General features: G+C 31.1%; 1 protein-coding gene across 1 annotated transcript in view; it reads left to right on the top strand.

The window, feature by feature from the left end:
• The window catches only part of LOC115885122, an 81,105-nt gene that overhangs the window by 43,139 nt on the left and 14,622 nt on the right, over positions 1–23,344 (top strand). The window contains exons 12-16 of the mRNA XM_030903911.1: positions 5,381–5,479; positions 10,870–10,965; positions 11,334–11,432; positions 13,478–13,561; positions 14,707–14,826. Of these exons, the coding sequence (XP_030759771.1) occupies positions 5,381–5,479; positions 10,870–10,965; positions 11,334–11,432; positions 13,478–13,561; positions 14,707–14,826 (498 nt within the window). The remainder of the gene's footprint in view (positions 1–5,380; positions 5,480–10,869; positions 10,966–11,333; positions 11,433–13,477; positions 13,562–14,706; positions 14,827–23,344) is intronic.

Raw genomic sequence — 23,344 nt, 5'->3', positions numbered from 1 at the left:
AATCAAAGCTATATTAGGTATTTACTTTAGATGGTAAAGAAAATGGGGTTGGATAGGTCACACCTTGCGGAAACCTGATAGTAATATAGCGAGATCAGCGTTGGAGTGGAATCCCCAAGGAAAAAGAAAGCAAAGGACGACCTGCTCAAACATGGAGACGTTCTATACTGGATGAGCTTCAACAAGTAGGGTCAACATGGAAGGAAGCAAAAACAGCTGCCAAAAATAGAACCCGATGGAGAGCTTTCACTGAAGCCCTTTGCTACGCGTAGGAGATATAGGATCCTATATATACTTTAGATGGTCCATACTTAACTTTGCTATAAGTATCGTAATCTTAAATCATACAGAATGTTCAAAATTCTACGCCAAAGTTTCTAAAATATAAAATAATTTTTTTTTGTTTTTTTAAATGGAACACCCTGTATATTATTTTTTTATTAGATGGAGAATTAAAAAATAAACATTTTTTGTATTTAAAGTATTTCAAAATTTTTAATGGTTTCACAGATACACGCAGTATTATTTCATATGGCTCTCTTAACGGTAAAATACGAGAGAAAAATAATTGGGCGGCTTTGATAAAAATTTACTATGGAAAATGCCATATGAAATATAAAACCGCGAATATCTGCAAAACCGTTAAAAATTTAGAAATAATAATCTAAATACAAAAAAAATATATTTTTTAACTCTCAATCTATTGAAAAAATAATATACAGGGTATTTAAAAAAACAAAGAAAAGTTATTTTATATTTTATAAAGTTTGGCGTAAAATTTTCGCACATCCTGTATGATATACGATTACCATATTTATAGCAAAGTAAGTACAGACCATCTAAACTCAATATTTAATATAGTTTTGATTTCTGGACAGTTCTTGTATTTTTAATGTTTTTTTAAAGAAAGGCTGAAAAACATATTTTTTATTTATTTATTAATATCTCTGAAACTATCGAAATATATTTACTCATATCTTAGAATTATGTAAAGTGATCTAAAAAGAAGCCAAAAATACAATAATATACAGGGTGTTCAATTTAAAAAAAATCATCCCTATCTACTCACATTTTCTTGAGCCACTATAGAAGTTAAACTATTTTCCTGGAATACATTGTAGAACATACTTTAGATTTGCATCTAAACAAAATTCCTAAGTTTTTTATTCTTGGAGCTACAGATACCCGACGCACTATTGCCGGACCCTGTACATTAGTGCCTATTAGTGCGAGGAAGTCCAATATCGTCGTCGTTGTCGAAGACATGAAAAAAAGGGTTTTATAAAGATGTTTCATGGTTTATAAATAGTGGAGTGCTTTAAGCCCTTATGGGATACAAACCTCGGAATTTATTTACTGTAAACGAATTTTTATAAAACTTTTTGCATTGTATTGTTAATAAGATATATTACAAAGTTTACCCATTTAAAGTCTTTTCGTGCCGGTGAATGTATTTCAATAACTATACGTTTTAGTCATATTCTTTTCTAATGAAACAAACCTTTATTTTTTTACCAGAATCCAAAAATCAATTAGTATATAGGGTGTTCCATTCCAAAAAACATAACTTTGATGTGTAACTTTTTTTGGGGACACCCTGTAGAACTCTACATAATTTTAGAAAATGCTTTAAAGTGACTTACTTAAGCTCACAAAATTTCACTTCAATACAAACTTTTGTTCTCCTTGCAAAAACCACGTCGTATATGACGCGCCACCCTGTATATTTTGATTTCAATCAAAATTTCAATGAATAGAATATAAGCAGAATAGGTATAGCTTATGCATGAGATTTATTTATTTCAATAAATAATAATTATAAATAAATTTACTTAGAAAAAGAATTAAAAAAATCAAAATATTAAGAAGGAAATAATTAAGAATTTACTAAAATTACTAAAATAAAAAATTAAAAGCAACGAAAAAAAATTGGTAAACATTTTAGTATTTTATCTATAAAACACAGTACAGAAGATTTCACATTAATACATTCATAGTAATTGAATTCCGAGGTAAACGTCTCTGGGCACTCCACTAAAAGGAGCATATCCTAAAAATATTTTGTTGTATACAGTGTGTCACAGAAAAAGTTATGATAAAGTTTTAAGTTTTTTTCAATTGCTCTCCCCATTTTTCTGTAGATAATTGGATTCAGCATAAAATTCTGCATCTAGTAGACTATTTTTATTTGCAGCATTATGCGTGTCGCCATTATACAAATTATAACTTACTTTGCTGTCATTATGATACTTGGAGAACTTAACTCAACTGAACAGCGTGACTTCTTAATTCTTTCTCCCCGAGAGACCCCCTAGACTCCCTTCCCATTTACCTTTTAATTATTCTACATATTGATATTTACAACAATAATAATTAAACAAAGTTCACCTTCAGATCTTAGTCTGACGTCAACTTGTTCTAGTTTAATTTTTATTGTGCAAATATATTTATAAAATGATTTATTTTAATGATAAACCTAAAATTATTGCTCTTGACAATATCTCATTTTTTTAAATACAACACCCTGTATATATTTTTCTTTAAGATGTCGAATTAAAAATTGAACATTTTTTGTATTTAAAGTGTTCCTAAATTTTTAACGGTTGTGCAGATATTCGCGGTATTATGGCTCTTACAACAGTAAATGTTTATTAAAGCCACCTAACATGATCTTTGTCTGGTATTTTACTGTTGAAACCCCTATATGTAATATAATTCAGCGAATATCTTCAAAACCGCTAAAAAATTGAGAACACTATAAATACAAAAAATGTTCATTAATAAGTCTTCATGAAAAATAATATACGAGTGCTGCATTTAAAAAAATAGAGATATAGCATTTTAAATATTCCGATTTTGGCGACTCCATAAAAAATACACTGTATAGGATAATGTAAATTTTTCTTCTTGAATTTATTCTGTTATCATTAATTAGCGCTTAGGAAATTAATGCTGTAAACACCGTAAAAAAAATTCAAATTGAAATAGTGTTAGAAAAGTTAATAGAATTTTATGCTAAATCCAACTCACTATAGAAAAATGGGGAGTGTAATTTAAAAAAACCTATAATTTTATCATAACTTTTTTTTGTGATACTCTGTATACTCGTACAACAAAACATTGTTAGGATATTCTTCTTACAGTGCCATACTCTATATAGAGCGTCGGTTACCTCTCGCATGTACTTGTGATGTGTGTCATCAGTAGTAGTGGGAACTATATAAAACCTAAAATTGATATTTATTAGTAGTGGGAACTATCGAAACATTCGATAGTTGCAATTCATTCGAATAATTCGATAGTTAGTAAGAAAACGTTCGTTGAAAACTATTCGAATAAAAATTATCGAATAGATCCGTCATCTGCCTTGAAATATTGTATTCTAGTAATTCGGCAGCAAAAACCATTCATTTATAAAATTCATTTATTTATGAAATTCATTTATTCGTCAGGATCGATTATAATAAAATATTAACTGAATTTTAGTTGTCGCCCGGCGACGTAGGTTTCTTTCCGAGAAACCCGACAGCGGTCGGTGGCAATGCTATGAAAGAAGCCGGCATCTTTGATTTTTTGCGGAGTCAGATATAGATAAGGACACATTATTTTTTTTATTGAGGTGCTAGTATTTACACAAAAAAATACATTATGAAGGGCGCTGTTGCCATATTTTGGTATTAGTTGATATTAGCAAAGAATATTATTGTTTGGCTTTAGTTAGTTAGGGATATATGTCTATATATTTTATATTTTTTTATTAATATTCTGTTGTTACACTGCAATAATACTTGTTATTTTGGATGTAGGAAAATTATTTTTAATGTGTTTAAGCAAAGACTGGTTTAATAAATAATAATAACAGTAATAATTTGTTATACCTATTAACAACAAAATTTGAAATCATTTAATATAAACATTTTTTTTAAGTAGTAGCAAAATATAAACAACAAATTTGATGTCAAAATTATTTATATTAGATCCTATTTAAAAATAATATAGTCTCTCAATTTTTTGTGGCAACGTTGGTTTATTAAATAATAATAATTACAGAACTAATTTGTTATATTAACAACAAATTTTAAAATCATGAAATATAAACATTTATTAATTTTCTAAGCGTGCAGTGTAATGCAAGGAAAATATAAATAAAAATTAGAAATCAAAATTATTTATATTCGGTACTTTATATTACTATTTAATAATAATAATATTTACTTTTACTGGTATTTACTTACTAAAAAATAAATGAAATATTTCTTCGCAAAAAACTACATGTAAGAGAATTAGCATAAACAAAATACAAACATCGTTAACTTTTTTTTAAATTGGCACGTGTAAAACTTTTAATTTAATTTTCTCACCCCATAGTCTGAGTTCGATAACCATTTACTTAACCACATTAATTAATATAATTATTAAGTTCAACTAATTCATATTATTAAAACATCTAAAATACAAATATGTATTTTTAAAATTAATTGTAAGTTCATCTCATCTCTCTTAAAAATTGCTACTTCTCAAAATTTCCCATTAAAAAATAGACCATATACCATATAAAATTAAATAATTGAAAGATCGGGCTACGGAAAATCACACAAACTTTCGGAAAAATTTTGACCACCTGCACACGCACACAATCGTCAATTAAAAAAACTACTATTTTAGTATTTTAAATATTTTAATAAACGCAAAAATAGCACAGTATTTATAAGGCGAAGTTATAAAAATTTGGAAGAACTAATAATGCACTGACGCACACAAAAATCAAACGAATACTAAATTTCATTTATCAAAAGCATTCGATAGTCGTGGCTCAACGATAACCATTTAGTCGCACGGCGAGGTTGTCACATATGCTTTAGTATACAAATGAATGAATGATTTTATTCGAATAAAACCATTCGATAGTTGAAATCATTCATTCAGTAACCATTCGATAGTCTAATTCATTCGATGGTTCTCATCGCTAGTCATCAGTGTTTCACAAGTACACGGGGCCTACAGTTTATCACCGAATCCGAACGGCACTATTTGAGAGGCTGTACAAGGCAAATATACTTAAGGTGGTTTGCCATTGCCTTCCTTGAGGTGGCGACAAGTTGGTCGCTCTATTTAGATAAATAAATATTTTTATTTAAATAAATAAAGCGACGGCACTGGCTGGGGATCGAACCCAGTACCTTCCGCTCGCAGATCGACGCACTACCGCTGGAGCTACGGCAGGCCTTTTTTTTCGACCTTTTTTTTAGGATATGCATCATTATAAACCATGCAACATTTGTATTAAACTTTTTTTATATCGTCGAAAACAACGACGATATTGGACTTCCTCGCACTAAGGGGCCACCCTGTATATACTCAATAAAATATATTTTTTTAGGTATATTCAGTATGAACCTGGAAAATTAATACAATCATTGTGTCAAGTATTACCTTCGGAAAAAAATACTGTTTCAGGAACTGAAGTTTCAAAAAAAAGGTATGATCTATACAAACAATAATATAAAAAATAAATTTATTTATCCAACAGCCACTACTTACCTACCGACATTACTACTACCTTAGATCTTATAGTTTGACCAGTGATAATAAAGAGTTGATTTGTGGATTTCCGACGATATTTTAGATTTGTGTTTTTTGATAGTTTGTTTTTGTAGTGTGATAAAGTTAGTGCACAAATTAGTGGATAAATAGAAAATTGTGACTAATAAAAGTGTTAGCTAATATGTGAAGCTGATACGAAAATCTTATCCTTAAACGAACTCCACAACACTAAAAGTATGAAAACCTCTGAAGTATGTTCCATATTTTCCAAAAACAAGATATGTGTTATTTAAAATCGTTTTTTAAAGCGACTTTTATTCAGTGAAGTATATATTTATGTTAGGTAACTTAATCACTTTAAACATTATTAGGCAATTTACCTTTGATGTTTTTTTTCTTTAAATAATTATTATACTAGTAAATATTATCCAATAAATAATTAATATTCGAATAAGAATATTATTTTCTCTAATTTATATATTTTTATTTTGTACTAGTTTGAAGCCTGGCGCACCCGCCACGACATCAGGAGAAAAAATACTTTTTATTTTTTTTAATTAAACGAAAAACAGAAAATCCGGCGACTACAGTTTTTAGAAGAGCCAATTAGCTATCTTTTAGTAAAAAAAGCAACTTTGTAGAGCAAGTCGTTACTCCAGTAGAGACGACACAGATAAACATTAGCATTTTATATATGTAGATTTTATGACATAAAAATGACATATGCCCAAAAGAAAGACAGACGATTGGTCAATCAGTGTGAAAGACAAAGATAATCAGAGAGTCGAATGTCGCTGATGGGTCTTTAACAAAAACAAAGCGAATTTACCTTTGAATAAGAAGACTAAGGAAGGAGCATAATGCTATCCATGTATTCATGCATGGTGGGCGGAAAAAGGACTCTAGGGTGGGGATCCTTGACAGTTCTGTTTGACGATTCATTTGACACGTTTGAATTTGATTTGAAATTTTGTGGATTTGTCAGTCTTTACGGAGCTTATTTTATGTTATTTATTATTTATTCTACTACTGATAGTTGTATAAAGGTAGTAAATCTAGATGGAAATTGTGGCAGAACTTAAATTAACAGTGACACTATCGCGATTTATCGAAAAAGACTCGATTATTATCGCGATTATCGAAAAAATAGTTGGTTGTGTTGTACGTGTAAATAGTACGTTTTATATGGCTGCTTCTTTCTCTCTTGTTATATTAGAATGAGATAGTGGGCCCAATAGACGCAATGAGATCAACATAAATAGAACGAAATTTTGCGTTCTGAGTTGCGCTACGGGAACGTTGTCCCTCTTTTTGCCATTTAATTTGCCAGTCTCTTTTTATTTGTTTGTCTATGGGCAGCACTTAAATTAACAGTGACACTATCGCGATTGATCGAAAAAGACTCTAAAATAGTTGGTTGTGTAGCGTGCGGTAATTTCGGCAAAAATCGAGTGAAATAATGGAACAACTTTTTGCTAGTAAGTGGCTATATAATATACATACGTGTAGTAAACCGATCATTTATGAAATTCACTTAAATTAACTAATTATATACTGTTTCTTGCATTTTTGCTTTTATTTACTACTTGTCAAAGATTAGATGTCAAAGAATTTAAACGTCAATTTGACTTACCTGCTTCAGTAGCGTATCGAATGTTTGTGTTAATAAATAATTATTAAAACTTATCTATTTTTATTATAATAATATCTTTTTATAACATTTTTAATAACTACCAACATTTATTCATAACGTAAAATAATAAAAAAATTATTGAGTCTATCCCACGTCTACCCTACCATCATAGTTTTACATTTTTTAAATAAAATTAGAACGGCACTGATAAACCGGAATTTAAGTCGGCCATATTTGAGTTCCATCGTGGTGGACCTAAGATTTTTGATATGCTCCTTCCTTAGTCTTCTTATTCAAAGGAATTTACTTATTCACGAAGTGTATAAGATCTAAGATTACTACTTACTACAGACATTAACTACGACTTACTACAGACATTACTCACATGTATACATGCATATAACATAAATAATAACACACTAGTGTGTTTTAACCTCAAAGCCACCATTTTATAGAACTTATTAAGCTTTATTCATAAATTGAATCCTGGTCTGGAAATCTTCCTGAATCATTTTTCTTTAAAATCTGACTTGCTGGTTGAGAATTCGCTATTTTATCGTTAAAAAATCTCGATTTATCTAAATGACGTCTTAATGTCAGTGCTATTTATTATTTAGAAAAAAACGCACATCTATATTGCATAGTTAACATAAACGCACCCTGATAATTTATTAATTCGCAACAATGAAAGTAGAACTGGTAGATCCTTTTATCTACGTCAGTAAGTTAAGAAGCTCTTTACTTACGCATTTTGAGTGAGTTAAGAGCTTCTTAACTAACGCATTTTCATTACCGCACTCCTTGTTTAGATGACTACCAAAGAGAAACAAATATTTTGTAAAACATTTATTTTGTACTAAATTGGAAAAATATATTATGAGTACCTTTTCATTTCCATAGTTGTGTACTTTTTTTTCGGTGCACCATTTTTCATACTTAAGCTTCATTCAGAACCTCCCAATTAGTGGAATAAATTAGTGGTTTCAATTACACTTTATACTTTTTAGTTTATGATCATTCACAATGACTAAAAAACACAATTAAAATTAATAAAATATCATAGCTGCAGTAGTTTGTTGTATCCATAGAGAAAGCATAATATATTTAGCTTATAAAACAATAAACTTTTGATTTCTAACTAAAATTTTTCTTGACGGGTGATAATCAAAGGCCATGATATTCCTCGCAAATTTTGAAGTATAATTAGTTGAAAAGTCAAAAGTTTGTTAGCTTTTTCCACTAATTGAAAATTACTTAAAGCTTCATTCAGAACCTCGAAATCAGTGGAATATATTAGTGGTTTCAATTAGCTTAGAAGTTTGTTCCTCTAATTTGAATGTAAGCATTCAGAACGTTAAAATTAGTGGTAGAAATTTTCAATTAGTGGAAAAAGTTAACAAACTTTCAACTTTTTCACTAATTATTATACTTCAAAATTTGCGAGGAATGTCATTTTGGTCTTTGATTATTATCTGTCAAGAGAAAAATGTAGTTAGAAACAGGTCTCTTCTTCAATGTCAGAGGGAATACTTTCCGAATCGCTAATTTTTTAAACTAGTGACATCAATATTATTTACTGTCATATTGACATTGCCATGCATGGTGTTATTAGAACAAAAGTATTAAGGTAATTGATTTTTAGGATAGATATATACTTAAGTACAATAATTTTTAAAATTCGTTGTGTGTTTTTATAGTTAGACGTAGATAAAATATTGTACAATACACGCGAGTTAACTCCATTAAGATACTTGTGTGGTTACACAACTCGGCTATGCACTCGTTATGCAACGTATCTTAATGGTGCTGTTAACTCACTTGTATCGTAAATATCTATTAAATCATTTATTATTTAGAGATTGGATAAAACCAAACCAAACCAAAACGCTATTTTGATAGCTTTTTAAATGACAATCTCTTGCTACTTACTACTAGGTTAAAATGTGACATAATAGTGACATAACAAACTAACATGCCTTTAAGAAGTGTTCTAACAAAAAACTACCACATAATATTGTTACGGATTCCGTGAGTCCTCAATTAAAAAAAAACAGGATAAAACACTTAACGAATTTATTTTCCAACTATAAACCTTTGCCAGATAGTCCACAATTTCAAAACTCTATTCAAAACTGACTGACTGCCGAGCGCGTAAAGCGTTTTAATTACCTCAGCGGATGTTTCTCGTAACTTCCAGAATTATCTGTATTATTTTTTTTTGTTTCTAGTAATTTTTTTAAACATCGGGATTTTCAGATATCATGTAAGATATGGCTATGGACTGTAGAAGTAAGGAGAAATATCTTCATGCATTAAAAAATGGTCATAAAAAAGGGAAGAAGATGGCGCTGCTGTAGCAAAAACCTAAAATTTAAAAATATGCGCCGAAAATTTTTAGAACAGGAAATGATTCAAAAGAGATAAATATTTGACGTGAAGGCGCGGGTTTCAAAAAAATACAAATTTTATTTGTATTTATGTTACATGAAATAAATTATCGATTTTTATTCAGCAGCAATAGACTGGGCCTTTTATATTTATATTAACAATAATTGTTTTATATTCTAAAGAATAAAAAAAAAACTTTTTCTGGGTAATGTTTTGGGTAATGTATTATGTTACTTTTATTCTCTTATCTATGGAAACTTTTAATTTTTTAGATATATGCGCCACTGTGGTCATTTGGTAAACCCTTATTCTTCCCGTTTTTGTGACCAATTTTCAAATAAAGTCCCATAAGAGATATTTCTCCTCATCTCTACACTCCATAGATTTATGCGTCATTAGCGCCACTGTGGTCATTCGGTGAACCATTATTCTTCCCATTTTTGTGACCACTTTTCCAAATAAAGTCCCATCAGAGATATTTCTCCTCATCTCTACACTCCATAGATATGGCGCATCATAAAGTGTACTGTATTACCGATGGAATCTCCATCGGCAATACAGAGAACACGCTCAGCCGTTGTTCGCTCCTCCGAAAGATGTCGCCCTACACCTTTACAATATATTTACTTTACATAAAACTACACACTTTATATACATAAGTGTATATGGATTTGTATATATTTATTGATACTTGTATATTTTATACCAAATTAAATTGTACTAAGATCCATCATATGATCGAAAAGAAAAATCCGCGTCAGAGTTGGCTTTGAAATGAAGATTACTGCCATTTTATATATAAATTTATATGGTGAATGTTTTCGATGAATTTCGATGAATTTGTCATTTTCGAGAATTTTTCATCGTGACGCAATTTTTTTTTTGGTCATACGGTATACTCAAGAGTATAGTTATTTATGCACTTCCACTCAATTTTTCCAATTACTGTAAACCGTGAAAAAAACATTTTTAAAATTTCTCCGCTGAGAGGAAATCTGATTGTGACAGTTGTTGCGTCTCATTTTAATTCGCATATAAATTTAATTTTCTATCATTTACACGATCTCTTTAGTCCAACTCTTCCTTGAGTCAGAGTGGAAAAATAAAACATTCATTTGCCACAATCCAGCAAAACTACTTTACTCCCAACACTGGAAGCGCTTTTTGATAACCATCATCGCATCGGCGGATGATTAAAAATAATTTAGTTCGACCTTTTTATAGTGTTAATCATCTGCTGATGATGCTAACCTGGTTAGCAAAACGCGCGTTCAGTGTTTCAATTTAATATTATATTTTTTTAGGAATAATGGAAATGAATCCGCAGAATCAATTCAACCCTTGTGGCAAGTCTCACCCTCAATGATTACTGCTCTACAAACTGAAGTTTCACCAAGAAGGTATGATCTAAGAAATTTTTTAGAATAAAACTTCCAGTGTTAAAACACTTTACTTTTAACACTGGAAGCACGTTTTTTGTTCACACATTTTACTTATCATCATCGGCAGATGATTAAAACTAATATAGTTTTTTACCATTTTTACCATGTTATAGTATTAATCATCCGCTGATGATGCTAACATTGCTAGGGAAACGCGTATCTAGTCTTAAAAGTAAAGTGTTTTGGTATATTATGATGAATTAGTGTTTTATTTTGTTCCAAACGCAACTGTATTCTTAGAGAGTTTACACATTTTTTTTTGTAAAATGTATTCTCGCTTTTGGTTGACTTGGTTTGTATTTAGTATAATATTATATATTTTTTAGGAATATTGAATATGAATCTGAAGAATTAATACAACCCTTGTGTCGAGTCCCACCCTCGTCAATGGTTACTGCTTCAAAAACGAAAGTCTCAGAAAGAAGGTATGATCTATAAAAAGAACATTTTGGAGTAAAACTGTTTAAATTAATTGTAATTAAAAAAATCTTAAACTTATTTATTCTTTTGAAACGCTATGGTTAGGAACTTTTTAAATGATAATCACTTGCAACTTAGGTTAAAACAATTTTTTGGCATTTATTTCAACCAGTGAGATAACAAACTAACATGCCCTTAAGAAGTGTTCTAATAAAATAACTACCACATAATATTACGGACTCCGTGAGCCCTCAGTTCAAGACACACGACAAAACACTTAACGATTTTATTTGACAACTGCAGCCCCAATACTAATTAAATTTAATACACAAAAACTTTTGCCAAATAATCCACAATTTGCTATATTAGAACTGACTAACAGCTTCACAGTTCACACAGCTTTTTAAGTGTTTTTAATGCCACCTTTTCACAGTTATGCGGTTCACGATCACAGGTTTGCGTAAATAAAATTTGAACTCACAAGATAACAATAATTTCTTTGAAAATGGACGCTTTATACATTTCGGTATTTTTTCAATGAGTGCGGTTTAAATTTTGAAAGATTTTATAATTTCTGATGATTCTGACTTTGACAAGAGAAAATCCTTCCTGTTCTTGTTTGCGGTTGCTCTTCGCAACCGCTATAGCAGCGCCAGGTCCAAAACATTTATACGTTTTGGCGGGAAGCCGAGCATTCCAATTTAAATTTATAGTCTGTCCAACGAGAAGATCCTTGACAGTGATAGATGTGTCTGTTTTTATAATTTCAAAGTAGTTTATTTTATTTTACCAAGAAACAAGTTGGTACAACTAGAACGCATAGCGGGAAATTAATATACCTATTTAAAATTTGACTGACAAGTGATTACTTCAAAATATCGTGAAAAAAAACTGTATAAAACTGAAAAAATGTAATCGAGTTATCTTATTTAATAAAAAACGGTATGTGTTTAATACAAAACAAGCAAGAACAAGACAACACATACCAAAAAATATAAAAAAAACTACTTCTTACTTTCAAGCTCTATGAAATTTCCCGCATTTATGATTATATTTATTAATATAACTTATGTACTTATACTTATGTACTATTTTATTAATAATAACACTTACCAAATTTTATACCTTAAAGGTTGATTAATTAACTTTAATCTTAATTTTTTTAAACCAGTACCTTCTGACATTATTTTTCTGCAGCACTAAAATCCATTATTTACCTATCGTGTGATGTCGATATTTTACAGCTACTCCAGTTTTTAGTATGTCTTTAGTAAGGTTCTTCTACCATATTCGAGATGCACTTATCTACGACGAGATGGTATCCGAACTTTATTGATGGTAACTTTATTGGTGTATAAGACTTTCTGCCTGGGCAGCGAGTATTAACCCTAAACTGTGCTCTGGGTCTACAGTTAATTTTCACTCGATTTTTCCTCCATTTGACTTTGACAAGACACACGTAATAACACGAATCAAAATGCATCATCTTCCAAAACGCAGGGTATGTGACAAAAGTTGACACAAAATTATAACCTATAATTTGGCAAGACTTTGACAAGCGTCAAAAATGTAAAGGCGAGTTCATACGCATCGGCGTCCGTTTGTCGTTCATCGTTCCGTCAAACCAATAAAATTGAAATACGATCTGTCATTTTTAAAATAAACCAATAAAACTGGTTAAAAACAAGAGACGACGCATGACGGATTTATATTTAAACCCATCGATAGTTAACTTAAAAATTATTAGAAACTTTTTTTAGAAAAATAAATAGATTGGTATGGGACGTCATCTGCTTTTCTTCTGTCATCGTCTGTCGAAATCTTAGCTGAGAAAAAAAAACAGAGTATATTTCCTTTATCTATGATGAGAGGATACCTGACCGTGACAGTTATTGTCGTCATTTTAGTTCACAGATAAATTGAAGTTTCTCTCATTTACTCGATATCGTCTCCCAAAATCAGAAATCAGAGTTTATACCTTTTTTTTGTAAAATGATATCTCGCCTTTTGCATACAATATAATTACATACTCAATAAATATATATTTTAGGATTGTTCAGTATGAATCAATACAACCCTTGGGTCGAGCCTCACCTTTGCAAACAATTACTGCTTCAGAAGGCTCAAAACACAGGTAGGTTCTACACAAACATCATTTTTGGAATATGTATTTTTTTAAAAAAATTATAATATTATAATAATTTATTGTAATCTCTAAACATTTTTCGATGCACGTCATCAATCATATCGACATTGACACTAAAGTCTATAAATCTGACTAAATAACATTTTGGAAAAATGTTCAAATTTGTTGTATAATTTAAGATACCGAGCAGCTCTTCATTTTACTTTATAGAGCAAATTATTGTAACAGATATTTTATTTAGATTAAAGCTGCAAAAATTAGTTTAAACCGAATTTTATTATCGCTATGTTGGTTACATTGCGCTGTGTTCAGCAATGTTGTCCTTTATTATTTCACAATTATCCTAGTGTCAGTCATTATTTTGTATAATATCGTGTTGTTGAATCTTTGAATTCTCGTTTTTTTCCCTATTTTTATAGTATTTTTTTTAAATTGCACTTAACATAGCGCAAACAATTCTTTTAAGAACTAAATTTTCGAGTTTTTGTATTGCATTTCTTGAAATTGTGTTGAAACCTATGCCGAAGCATTTAAACAGTCGAAGCAAAGAACTTGTAGTTTCCCTGTTTTTTTTGAAACTATTTTGAACGAGAACGTGAAAGGTCCTTTATTACCCTTGACACACTTAAGCACATTACACCACTTTCAAAGTTAGTTTTTATTAAATTCTGTGATTATTAGTTTGTGCATTAATAGCACCCTCTTACTTGTTATTACCACTTATGGCGTTGTAAGATGTACATCAATAAATAAATAACCCATAATAACGCTTATAATAATCTTCATAATGGATTAGTTTTTGCCAATATGTAATAAGTAAAATAAGCTATAAAACAAATAAATCAATTAATTACTAAAATATCAGTTATTAAATTAAAAATAAAACTTAAAACTCTTTAAAAAATGATATAATAAATATGTTGTTTGTCTATTTTAAATTAAGATTCATCTCATAAATCCATCACAATCTGGCAGCGCTGTCGCCATCGCTTGTCACTCAAAGTTGATTACGTGCATCGGAAATTCTTTTGCGATTACCATAGTTCTACCATGTTATAGTGTTAATCACCTCATATGCTAACCTGGTTAGCGAAACGCGCGTTCAGTATTTCATTTTAATATTATATTTTTAGGAGTATTGAAAAGGAATCTGCAGAATTAATTCAACCCTTCTGGCAAGTCACTACCTCACCCTCGTCAATGACTATTGCTTCAGGACCTGAAGTTTCAAAAAGAAAAGGATATACAAATAGGTATAGGAAACCCTAATATAGTTTGAAAGAGCGTTTAAATCTGCTTCGATTTATTTTAAAAAATTGAGGGTTTTGCATTTGAAATAACGAAGTTTTTATGTAAAATAGATATTTAAAATAAGCCAGCAATTTTTGGTACCCCTGTATACATTTAAGGAAGTAATCATTTTTTTTGTAAAGTTTATTTCTCGGGCTTCAAAGTCAGTACAAGAATTAATTCTGAAAAGTAATGTACAAGATGTTGACAATTTTTTTTTATTATAGCATGCATATTTAAATATCTTTAAATATCTTAAAAACCAAAGCATTTAGACATATTAAACCCTTATAATAAATGCCTTATTTTATGCCCAAGAATCCAAAAATGAAATAAAATACCGGGTGTTCTATAAGAAAAAAAATAACTTTGGTATGCATCTTAGTTCTTACCCTGTTCATTTCAAAATAATTTTAAATTATGCACATTGCCTTCCCACATATACCCATAAAATATATTGTTTCTACATCTTTCCGTTTTCTTATAATCAACCGATATATTAAAAAAAATCAGAACAGTTTCTTAATACATATTATATTGAATGTAATTATTCTTTAGTCTTTGTATAATAAGTTTTATTTGTTGATATATTTCTTAATTGTTATACGAAAAGAAGCATTACTACTTCCAATATATAAGAAAGACAAAAAAACATTCCTGAAGAAGCATTATATTAAAAACGAATCCTAGCCACAACACCCAAGAAACAACAAATTAAACTTATTAATACAGGATGGCGCCTCTCATACGACGCGGAGGCTCTATAGTTCAGTCATTGGGGATTTTTGCTTGGAAAAAAGTCCGGAAGTTTTGCACTTATGCAGGTTTATAGGTTTTGGGGTCCCTAACTAAAATCCATAAAATGCACATTTCCAGACTTGCCGCCGGCGCCGCCATCTTGCCAAGATGGCGCCCAAAATCGGTATTTGGTGAATATCTCGAAAACTGTGCGTTTTTCGCGAAAATTTGAGGAGAGCAAAATTAAAGAGAATGAAATTTCCTATAAAAAAGGTGTTATAAAAATGTTCGCTAAAGTCAATCGTTTAGGCACAAAATCCCTGGAATTTTTACAATTTTGCGTTAAGTATGATATACATAATATAGTCGATTTTCCGAAATCAAATGTCGATTAGTGTTCACTAAAACTAGTTTTAGTTTAGTTTCTTCAATTTTGTCATAAAACAGTGGCGTATCATTAATTCGCTCATTAATTTATGAATAATTAATTTTAATTATTGAAAATGTGTACTTGTTTCCACACCACCCAAGAGGTAAAGTACATGGCGCGTTTATTTTAATGTGGTCTCCCCGGACGCCTACTCCACTAGATAAATTAAAAACTTTAACTTATCTGCACCAGCCCGACGGATCTGGCTCATTGATGTCAAAGTCGATCGTGTCTGCTGTGCTGGGCTCATCAGAGTGGTCTCTCAATACGCACAACTCTTCATCTTCAGCCGCCAGAGGGATATCTACAGGCAAGTCCAACTCCTCTTCATCGGATTCGTCGAGTGACACTTCAGTGACGTCACAGTATGCATAAATCATTGAACATTTTAATCCTGCTTTTCTGCATCCGCAGGCTTTACCATAGTTGTTGGTTTTGCATTTACAGGGTAAAAATGCTAATAGGGATTTTGGAGCTGGATCTTTCAACGTTGTGACTGGAGTAATGCCTGTTATTATTTTCTTCCAACCCCATTCTTCGGCATCTTTGGTACAACCAGACCAATGCTGAAGCTGGTGGTAAGTTCGCAATGAATGCTGTCCAGCACGACAATTAATTATTCATAAATTAATGAGCGAATTAATGATACGCCACTGTTTTATGACAAAATTGAAGAAACTAAACTAAAACTAGTTTTAGTGAACACTAATCGACATTTGATTTCGGAAAATCGACTATATTATGTATATCATACTTAACGCAAAATTGTAAAAATTCCAGGGATTTTGTGCCTAAACGGTTGACTTTAGCGAAAATTTTATAAAACCTTTTTTATAGAAAATTTCATTCTCTTTAATTTTGCTCTCCTTAAATTTTCGCGAAAAACACATAGTTTTCGAGATACTCACAAAATACCGATTTTGGGCGCCATCTTGGCTAGATGGCGGCGCACAGTGGTGTGAGACTGATAATATAACGAAAAAACCCTATATTTCCTAAACCGTCAATCCAATCGCATTGGGACGGATTTTATTCGATTCAGCTTAATAAAATACATCAAATAACATGGTTTAATAAATTTATTTTAAAGTAAACTGAGCACCAATTGAAACGTAAAGTGAAAATTTTTGCATCAAGTTGAACTTCTTGTATTTTCTGAACAATTGAAGGCGTTTTGAATTGCTAGCCAGATTCTGAAACGCATTTTTATCGACTGTCGAACCGTCCTTTGCAGTTTATTTAATTATTGGCTAATACCCATAATACAGGGTAAAACAAAAATGCGTGCATTTTTTACAAAATTTTAAGTGACCTCCATTTTGTGGGGGGATGAGGGATTTCCATTATTTGTGGGTATTTTAAAAGAGCTGTTTTATATCTCGGGACGTTTTTGAGTTTTTTTTGGGGTATCGCTCTCCATTGCGATTTTCTTTTTTTTAAGGTTTTAATTCTAATAAATTTATCTCATTATGAAATTAATATATTGTATTTTTGAGTATTATGCTTATTAACTAATGATTATACTAGAATTTTTAGAATTTAGAATGAGTGTGAGGGGGGTTAATCACTGCGACCTTACAGATCCATTGTGTCCCTCTTTCTTGAGTCATAACTCATCATACAGTCCCAGGGCTTTGACAAAAGCCAGTATCTGGGACGGTTTTATAGAGGGTAGTTCTCCATCTCCAATATCAGTCGTACCAAAATTCATGGCACGAATGGTTGTCGTCTCGGCGCAGTCAGTGATGAGGTGTACTGGTGTTTCGCCATCTTCCCCACAGAATCTGCATTCGCCGTTTCTTCTTAGTTTCAATCTACTGAGGTGTTCATTGAGGAGACAGTGTCCTGTTAAAAACCCCGTGACAATCCGAAGATTGTTCTTACTTAAACCCAGGAAGATCTGTGATTTTTCTTGATCATAAGCCCTCAGAAACTTCTTCGAGTGTCTTAGACCGTTGCAAGATTTTCATTCCAGGTTGCGGATGGAATCTTCTTGGAAAGTTCTTGAGTTTCGCCTTGAGTTGGTTACCATTTGGAAAGCAGAACGGTTTTGGTCCAGTTAGTGGAGTGTTCGCTCCTTTCCTAGCTAGATTATTTGCTTTTTCATTGCCTTCTATCCCTTGGTGAGCAGGCACCCAGAGTAGGAGGACTTTGTTTTCTTTGCCTAATTTATTCAGCTTCTCTATGCATTCTTTGACCAATTTCGAATTGATTGATACTGAGTTGATCGCTTTTAACGCTGCTTGACTATCAGACAAGATGGCTATTTCTTGTTTCCGATAGTTCCTATCTAAGATAAGTTGTACGCATCTCTCGATAGCGTAGATTTCTGCCTGTAGGATACTAGGGTAAGTGCCCATTGGTTTGGAGTATTTAGCTCTCGGCCCAAACACTCCGATCCCTGTTCCCGTATTGGTTTTGGAAGCATCAGTATACCAAGTTATGGTATGGTCTTTTAACTGCTGGGCAAGCGTTTCGTTCTTCCAATCCTTTTTATTGCTCAATACTACATTGAGATGTTTCTCAAAGTTGTACGTTCTTGGCATATCGTCCACTGGGAGTTGCAGGAGTGGTATTTCCTTTATGAGGGTGTTCCAAGCCCCTGATCTGACAATTCTCCCAGTACTAATTCCATTAGTAACCATTCTAATCATTGTCGCATTGGCATATCTGCCAATGACAATGTGCAGTGGTGTTAGATCTAGAATGACCTCCATTGCTGCTGTTGGACAGGTTCTCATGTCTCAATGATTATACTAAGTGATTATACTGTATCGTTAATCAAAAAGTGTTAAATGCTTCTTTTGTTATGCCAAGATACATAATAAAATCTGTTCATATAATTTAAATATACCAGCTGGATAAATTTTTAACGCCCTGTATAACTGTAACACTTTTTAGTTATATCAAATTATTTGTTTGCTTTATTTAATTATACATTAAAATGCATAATGCTTAAAAATACGATATCTTCATTTCACAATGAGATAAAATTATTAGTATTAAAACTCATAAAGGTCCCGAGGTATAAAACACCTCCTTCAAACTACCCACAAAAAATGGATCTCCTCCATCCCTCCACAAAATGGGGCTCACTTAAAATTTTGTCAAAAATGCGCCCATTTTTGTTTTACCCTGTATTATGGGTCCTGACCAATAATTGAAAAAAACTACAAAGAACGGTTCGATAATCCATAAAACAATGTTTTAGAATCTGGCTGGCAAATTCAAAATTCCTTCAGAAGTTTAAAAAATACAAGAAGTTAAACTTAATGCAAAAATTTACACTTTACGCTTCAATTGATGCTCAGTTTAGTTATTGTGGTTCAAATTATTATAATTTAAATAATTTATTAATAACATTTAAATCTTATACAATATAATGATATTTATTTAATTTTAAGTGGCAAAAAAGTAAATTATATTAAATGAATTCGTCGGCATCCACAAAAATGAAGAATGTAGTTTTCATTTTTTCCACACTGTTTATCTTTTATTTTAAATTTTTAACAAACGTGGCCGAATGTGGCGATGAAATTTAAAGAATCACTACTTTAACAGTTGCTTTTTTTAGTCAAATTAATCCGAGACCAAAGCTCCGTAAAGCTTTTTTGTTCTAGTCTGATTAAAGTAAGAAGTAAAGTAATTTTATTAGAAATAGATTCAAACTAAACTGCATCAAAGGCACGGTATATTTTGGCAAAATGATTTTTACTTTTAATACCCATGGATAAACGAAAAAGTTCCTGGATAATACCGATTTTTAGGAATTAAAAGAAGGGCTGTAAAATATTACTTGTTTTCACTTTATTTTTGCGCGTTTCGTATATTAAGAAAATTGTCAAGGAGGTGTTGTAAATTCAAAACTAGTAATTAAATTAAAAAAGTAATATTATTATATTGTCTTTGAACTAACTCGATGTAAGATAGGATAATTTAAACCCGATTTAACACCCTTTTTTTTTGGGGGGGTTTTTCCATTGCCGAAACCACTGTGCGGCGCCGGCTGCATGTCTGGAAATGTGCATTTTATGGATTTTAGTTAGGTACCCCAAAACCTATAAACCTGCAAAGTTGCAAAACTTCCGGACTTTTTTCCAAGCAGACCCCTTTTTTTGATCCCCAATTACTGAACTACTAAGGAGAACGGGAGTTTATATTGAAATGAAATTTTGGGAGCATATGTAAGTTAACTGATCTTCAAAAAAAAGTTGCTCATCAAAGTTTGGTTTTTTGTAATGGGACACCCTATATATTAATTGGATTCTAGGAAAAAAATAGGAGTTTCATTAAAGAAACATATGCCTAAATTGTAAGGATTTAGACATATTTCACATTTTTTGAAAATGATGAATAAATTTTAAATTTTAATAACAGCTATCTAAATTGTAAGTTACCCTGTATAGCCTGATACTTGATTACAAAAACCGTTGTATGTTAAACCAAATTAAAATTTGACCCCAAAAGTTATACAGGGTGAGACAAAATTAATACTGAACATTGGCCACTTTTAAAAGCAAGTTACTTCTTTATTTTAAATGAAACACCCATTATGTTATACCGGTATTCAATGGAGAATTCATATATCTTTAAGATACTATTAAGGTTGCCTACCCCTCAGACAAATATTTTCTTAGATATTTTCATTTTTATGATTTTGCCTCAGTAGATTTTTATTATTTGATAAAATTTAGGTGGCTGTGATATACCTTTTGTTAATTTAACTAAAATCAAAGGATATAGAGTAAAATACTCAACGGTACTAAAAAGATACGCGTTTAAAACATATTTTAATTATTACAGAATTAGAACTAGATATAAGCGTATATTTATGACACAAAAATTAGCTAGATGAAATCAAATGCCTAATATGTTTTCTTTTCTGTTCACTGCATAAAATGCTTCTCTTTTCAAAAGATCTTTTCATGTTAAAGGCATATAATATGAAGTTCTACTTCGAAAAACAGTCACAATCATTTCTCTCAGGTCGACAATAGTTGGTCGAGTTTTGTAAACACTGTCTTTAACATACCCCAATAAAAAAAAGTCAAGACTAGATAAATTAGGAGCATTTAAGTATTCTATTAAATGGTGAATGCTCACTGCAGTCACCAACTAATATAATTATACCAATTCTCACTGATGTAGGATAAGTTTCCATTTTTGGCAAATTTCTGAGATTTTTTTTTATTTTAACTGACACAAAAGGATAACTAGTTGTTAAAGTTGAACTAATTTCACAGCTATGTTGAAGTAACGTCAGACGTATCACAGCCACCTAGATTTTATCAAATAATAAAGATCTACTGACACTAAATCATAGAAATGAATATATCTAGGAAAAATCTTTGTTTGAGGGGTAGGCAACCTTAATAGTAATTTGAAGAGACATGAATTCCCTATTGAATATGGAAGTAATATACCGGGTGTTTCATTTAAAATAAAAGAGTAATTTGCTTTTAAAGGTGGCCAATGTTTAATATTAATTTTGTCTCACCCTGTATAACTTTTTGAGATAAGTTTTAGTTTGATTTACAGCACAATCGTTATTTTAACTACATATTGGGTTATACCGGGTAAATTCGAATTTAGGTAGCTTTTATTGAAATTTAAAAATTGTTCTTCATTTTTAGAAAACGTTAAATATGTCAGAAACCTTACATTTTAGTCATATGTTTTTTAATTTTTTAATCAAACTCACTTTTATTTTTCACATAAAATCCAAAAATCAATTAATATATAGGGTGCTCCATTACAAAAAACCCAACTTTGATGTGTAACTTTTTTTGGGGACACCCTGTAGAACTCTCTATATTTTTATAAAATGTTCTAAATTAACCTAAATATGGTCACAAAATTTCATTTCAGTACAAACTATCGTTCTCTTTGGAGCCTCCGCGCCGTATGAGAGACGCCGCGCTACCCTGTACAGGGTGGACCATTTTGGTTGTTTCTATAGGGTTTCTAAGAAACCGTGAGAAATATTCAAATTTTGATACTGCAGTCTCGGGTTCCTTTTTTGAAAAAATCACAATGCCGCAAACGGATCGTGGCTATCTTGATCGGTTTCGAAGCTACGGTTTCGATCGGGATTCTCAAATTTTGTACTTTTTGAAGATGTTCGATAGTTTGTTTATTTCAACAACTAGGCAAAAATGAATTAAACCTTCCTAAGGCACTTTTCTGTGTAGAATGCAGTGGCGTAGTCAGACTTTTTTCGAAAAAATATTTTTTTAGATATTAACTATACTTGTTTTTTTTAAATACAACCCCCTGTATATTTTTAAATTTCCTGATTCAGTTTGCCGTGGCCTTCTCGGAAATATATAACACTATACAGGGTGATCCGAACTGTATTCCGGAAACTTCGGCAGCATACTCCTCAGATTAAAATAAGTAAAAAAGTTCTTAGAAATGTATGTCCCAAAATGCTTAGTTTCGGAGATACAGGGTGTAGAAGTTTCATTTTTATTTCGATTTTTTCCAAATAATTTATGAAGTAACGACAATATTTGGATGAAAAATGGTCTCTGGGGTTTTTTTGACATGAGAAATTTGATTTTTATGTCAATATGTCTTCTACTTGTAGAGGGCGCCACCTACATATTTTATAACAGAGTAAAAAATATACATTTACAGTCTTTTTTTTAAATAAAAGTCTCTTGGTAAAAATCGCTACGAGTAATAGTTTTCGAGATATTTGGAATCAAAATTATCAATACCTGTCATCATTGACATAAATTAAATATGTTGACTAAATAGTTATTAGACTGAAATTATAAATTTGAAACTTTTTGTGCCAAAAGTTCAACAGAAACTGTTTAATCATCATTTTTTCGCAGAAAAAATTATGATTAATTTATAAAAATAAAAATTTATTATTTCAGTCAAATAACTATACTCAAGGTGCGCTTATTTTTTGTCAATAATGACATGTATTGACTATTTCCATTTTAAATATCTTGAGAACGGTGGCTGGTAGCGATTTTTACCAAGAGACATTTTTTACGTAGAAAGTCATGGAAATGTATATTTTTTCAGTCAGTAGTTTTATACAGGTACTGACGAAAAGTTATTACTCTTCAAAACAGTTAAAACACATGTAGGTGGCGCCCTCTACAAATAGGAGTTATTTTGACATCAAAATTAAATTTCTCGTGTCACAAAACCCCCAGACACCAATTTTCATCCAAATATTGATGTTACTTCATAAATTATTTAGAAAATATCGAAATAAAAATGAAACTTCCACAATAGGCCCTCGCAGCCTCAGTGGAGGGTCCCCTATGGGACCCACTCTGAGTCAAATACAA

The sequence above is a fragment of the Sitophilus oryzae genome, unplaced genomic scaffold (assembly GCF_002938485.1).
Source record: "Sitophilus oryzae breed Bouriz unplaced genomic scaffold, Soryzae_2.0 scaffold_374_pilon_pilon, whole genome shotgun sequence".
Lineage (NCBI taxonomy): Eukaryota > Metazoa > Arthropoda > Insecta > Coleoptera > Curculionidae > Sitophilus > Sitophilus oryzae.
Note: the sequence above shows the minus strand (reverse complement) of the source record. Positions and strands in the feature narration are given on the sequence as shown.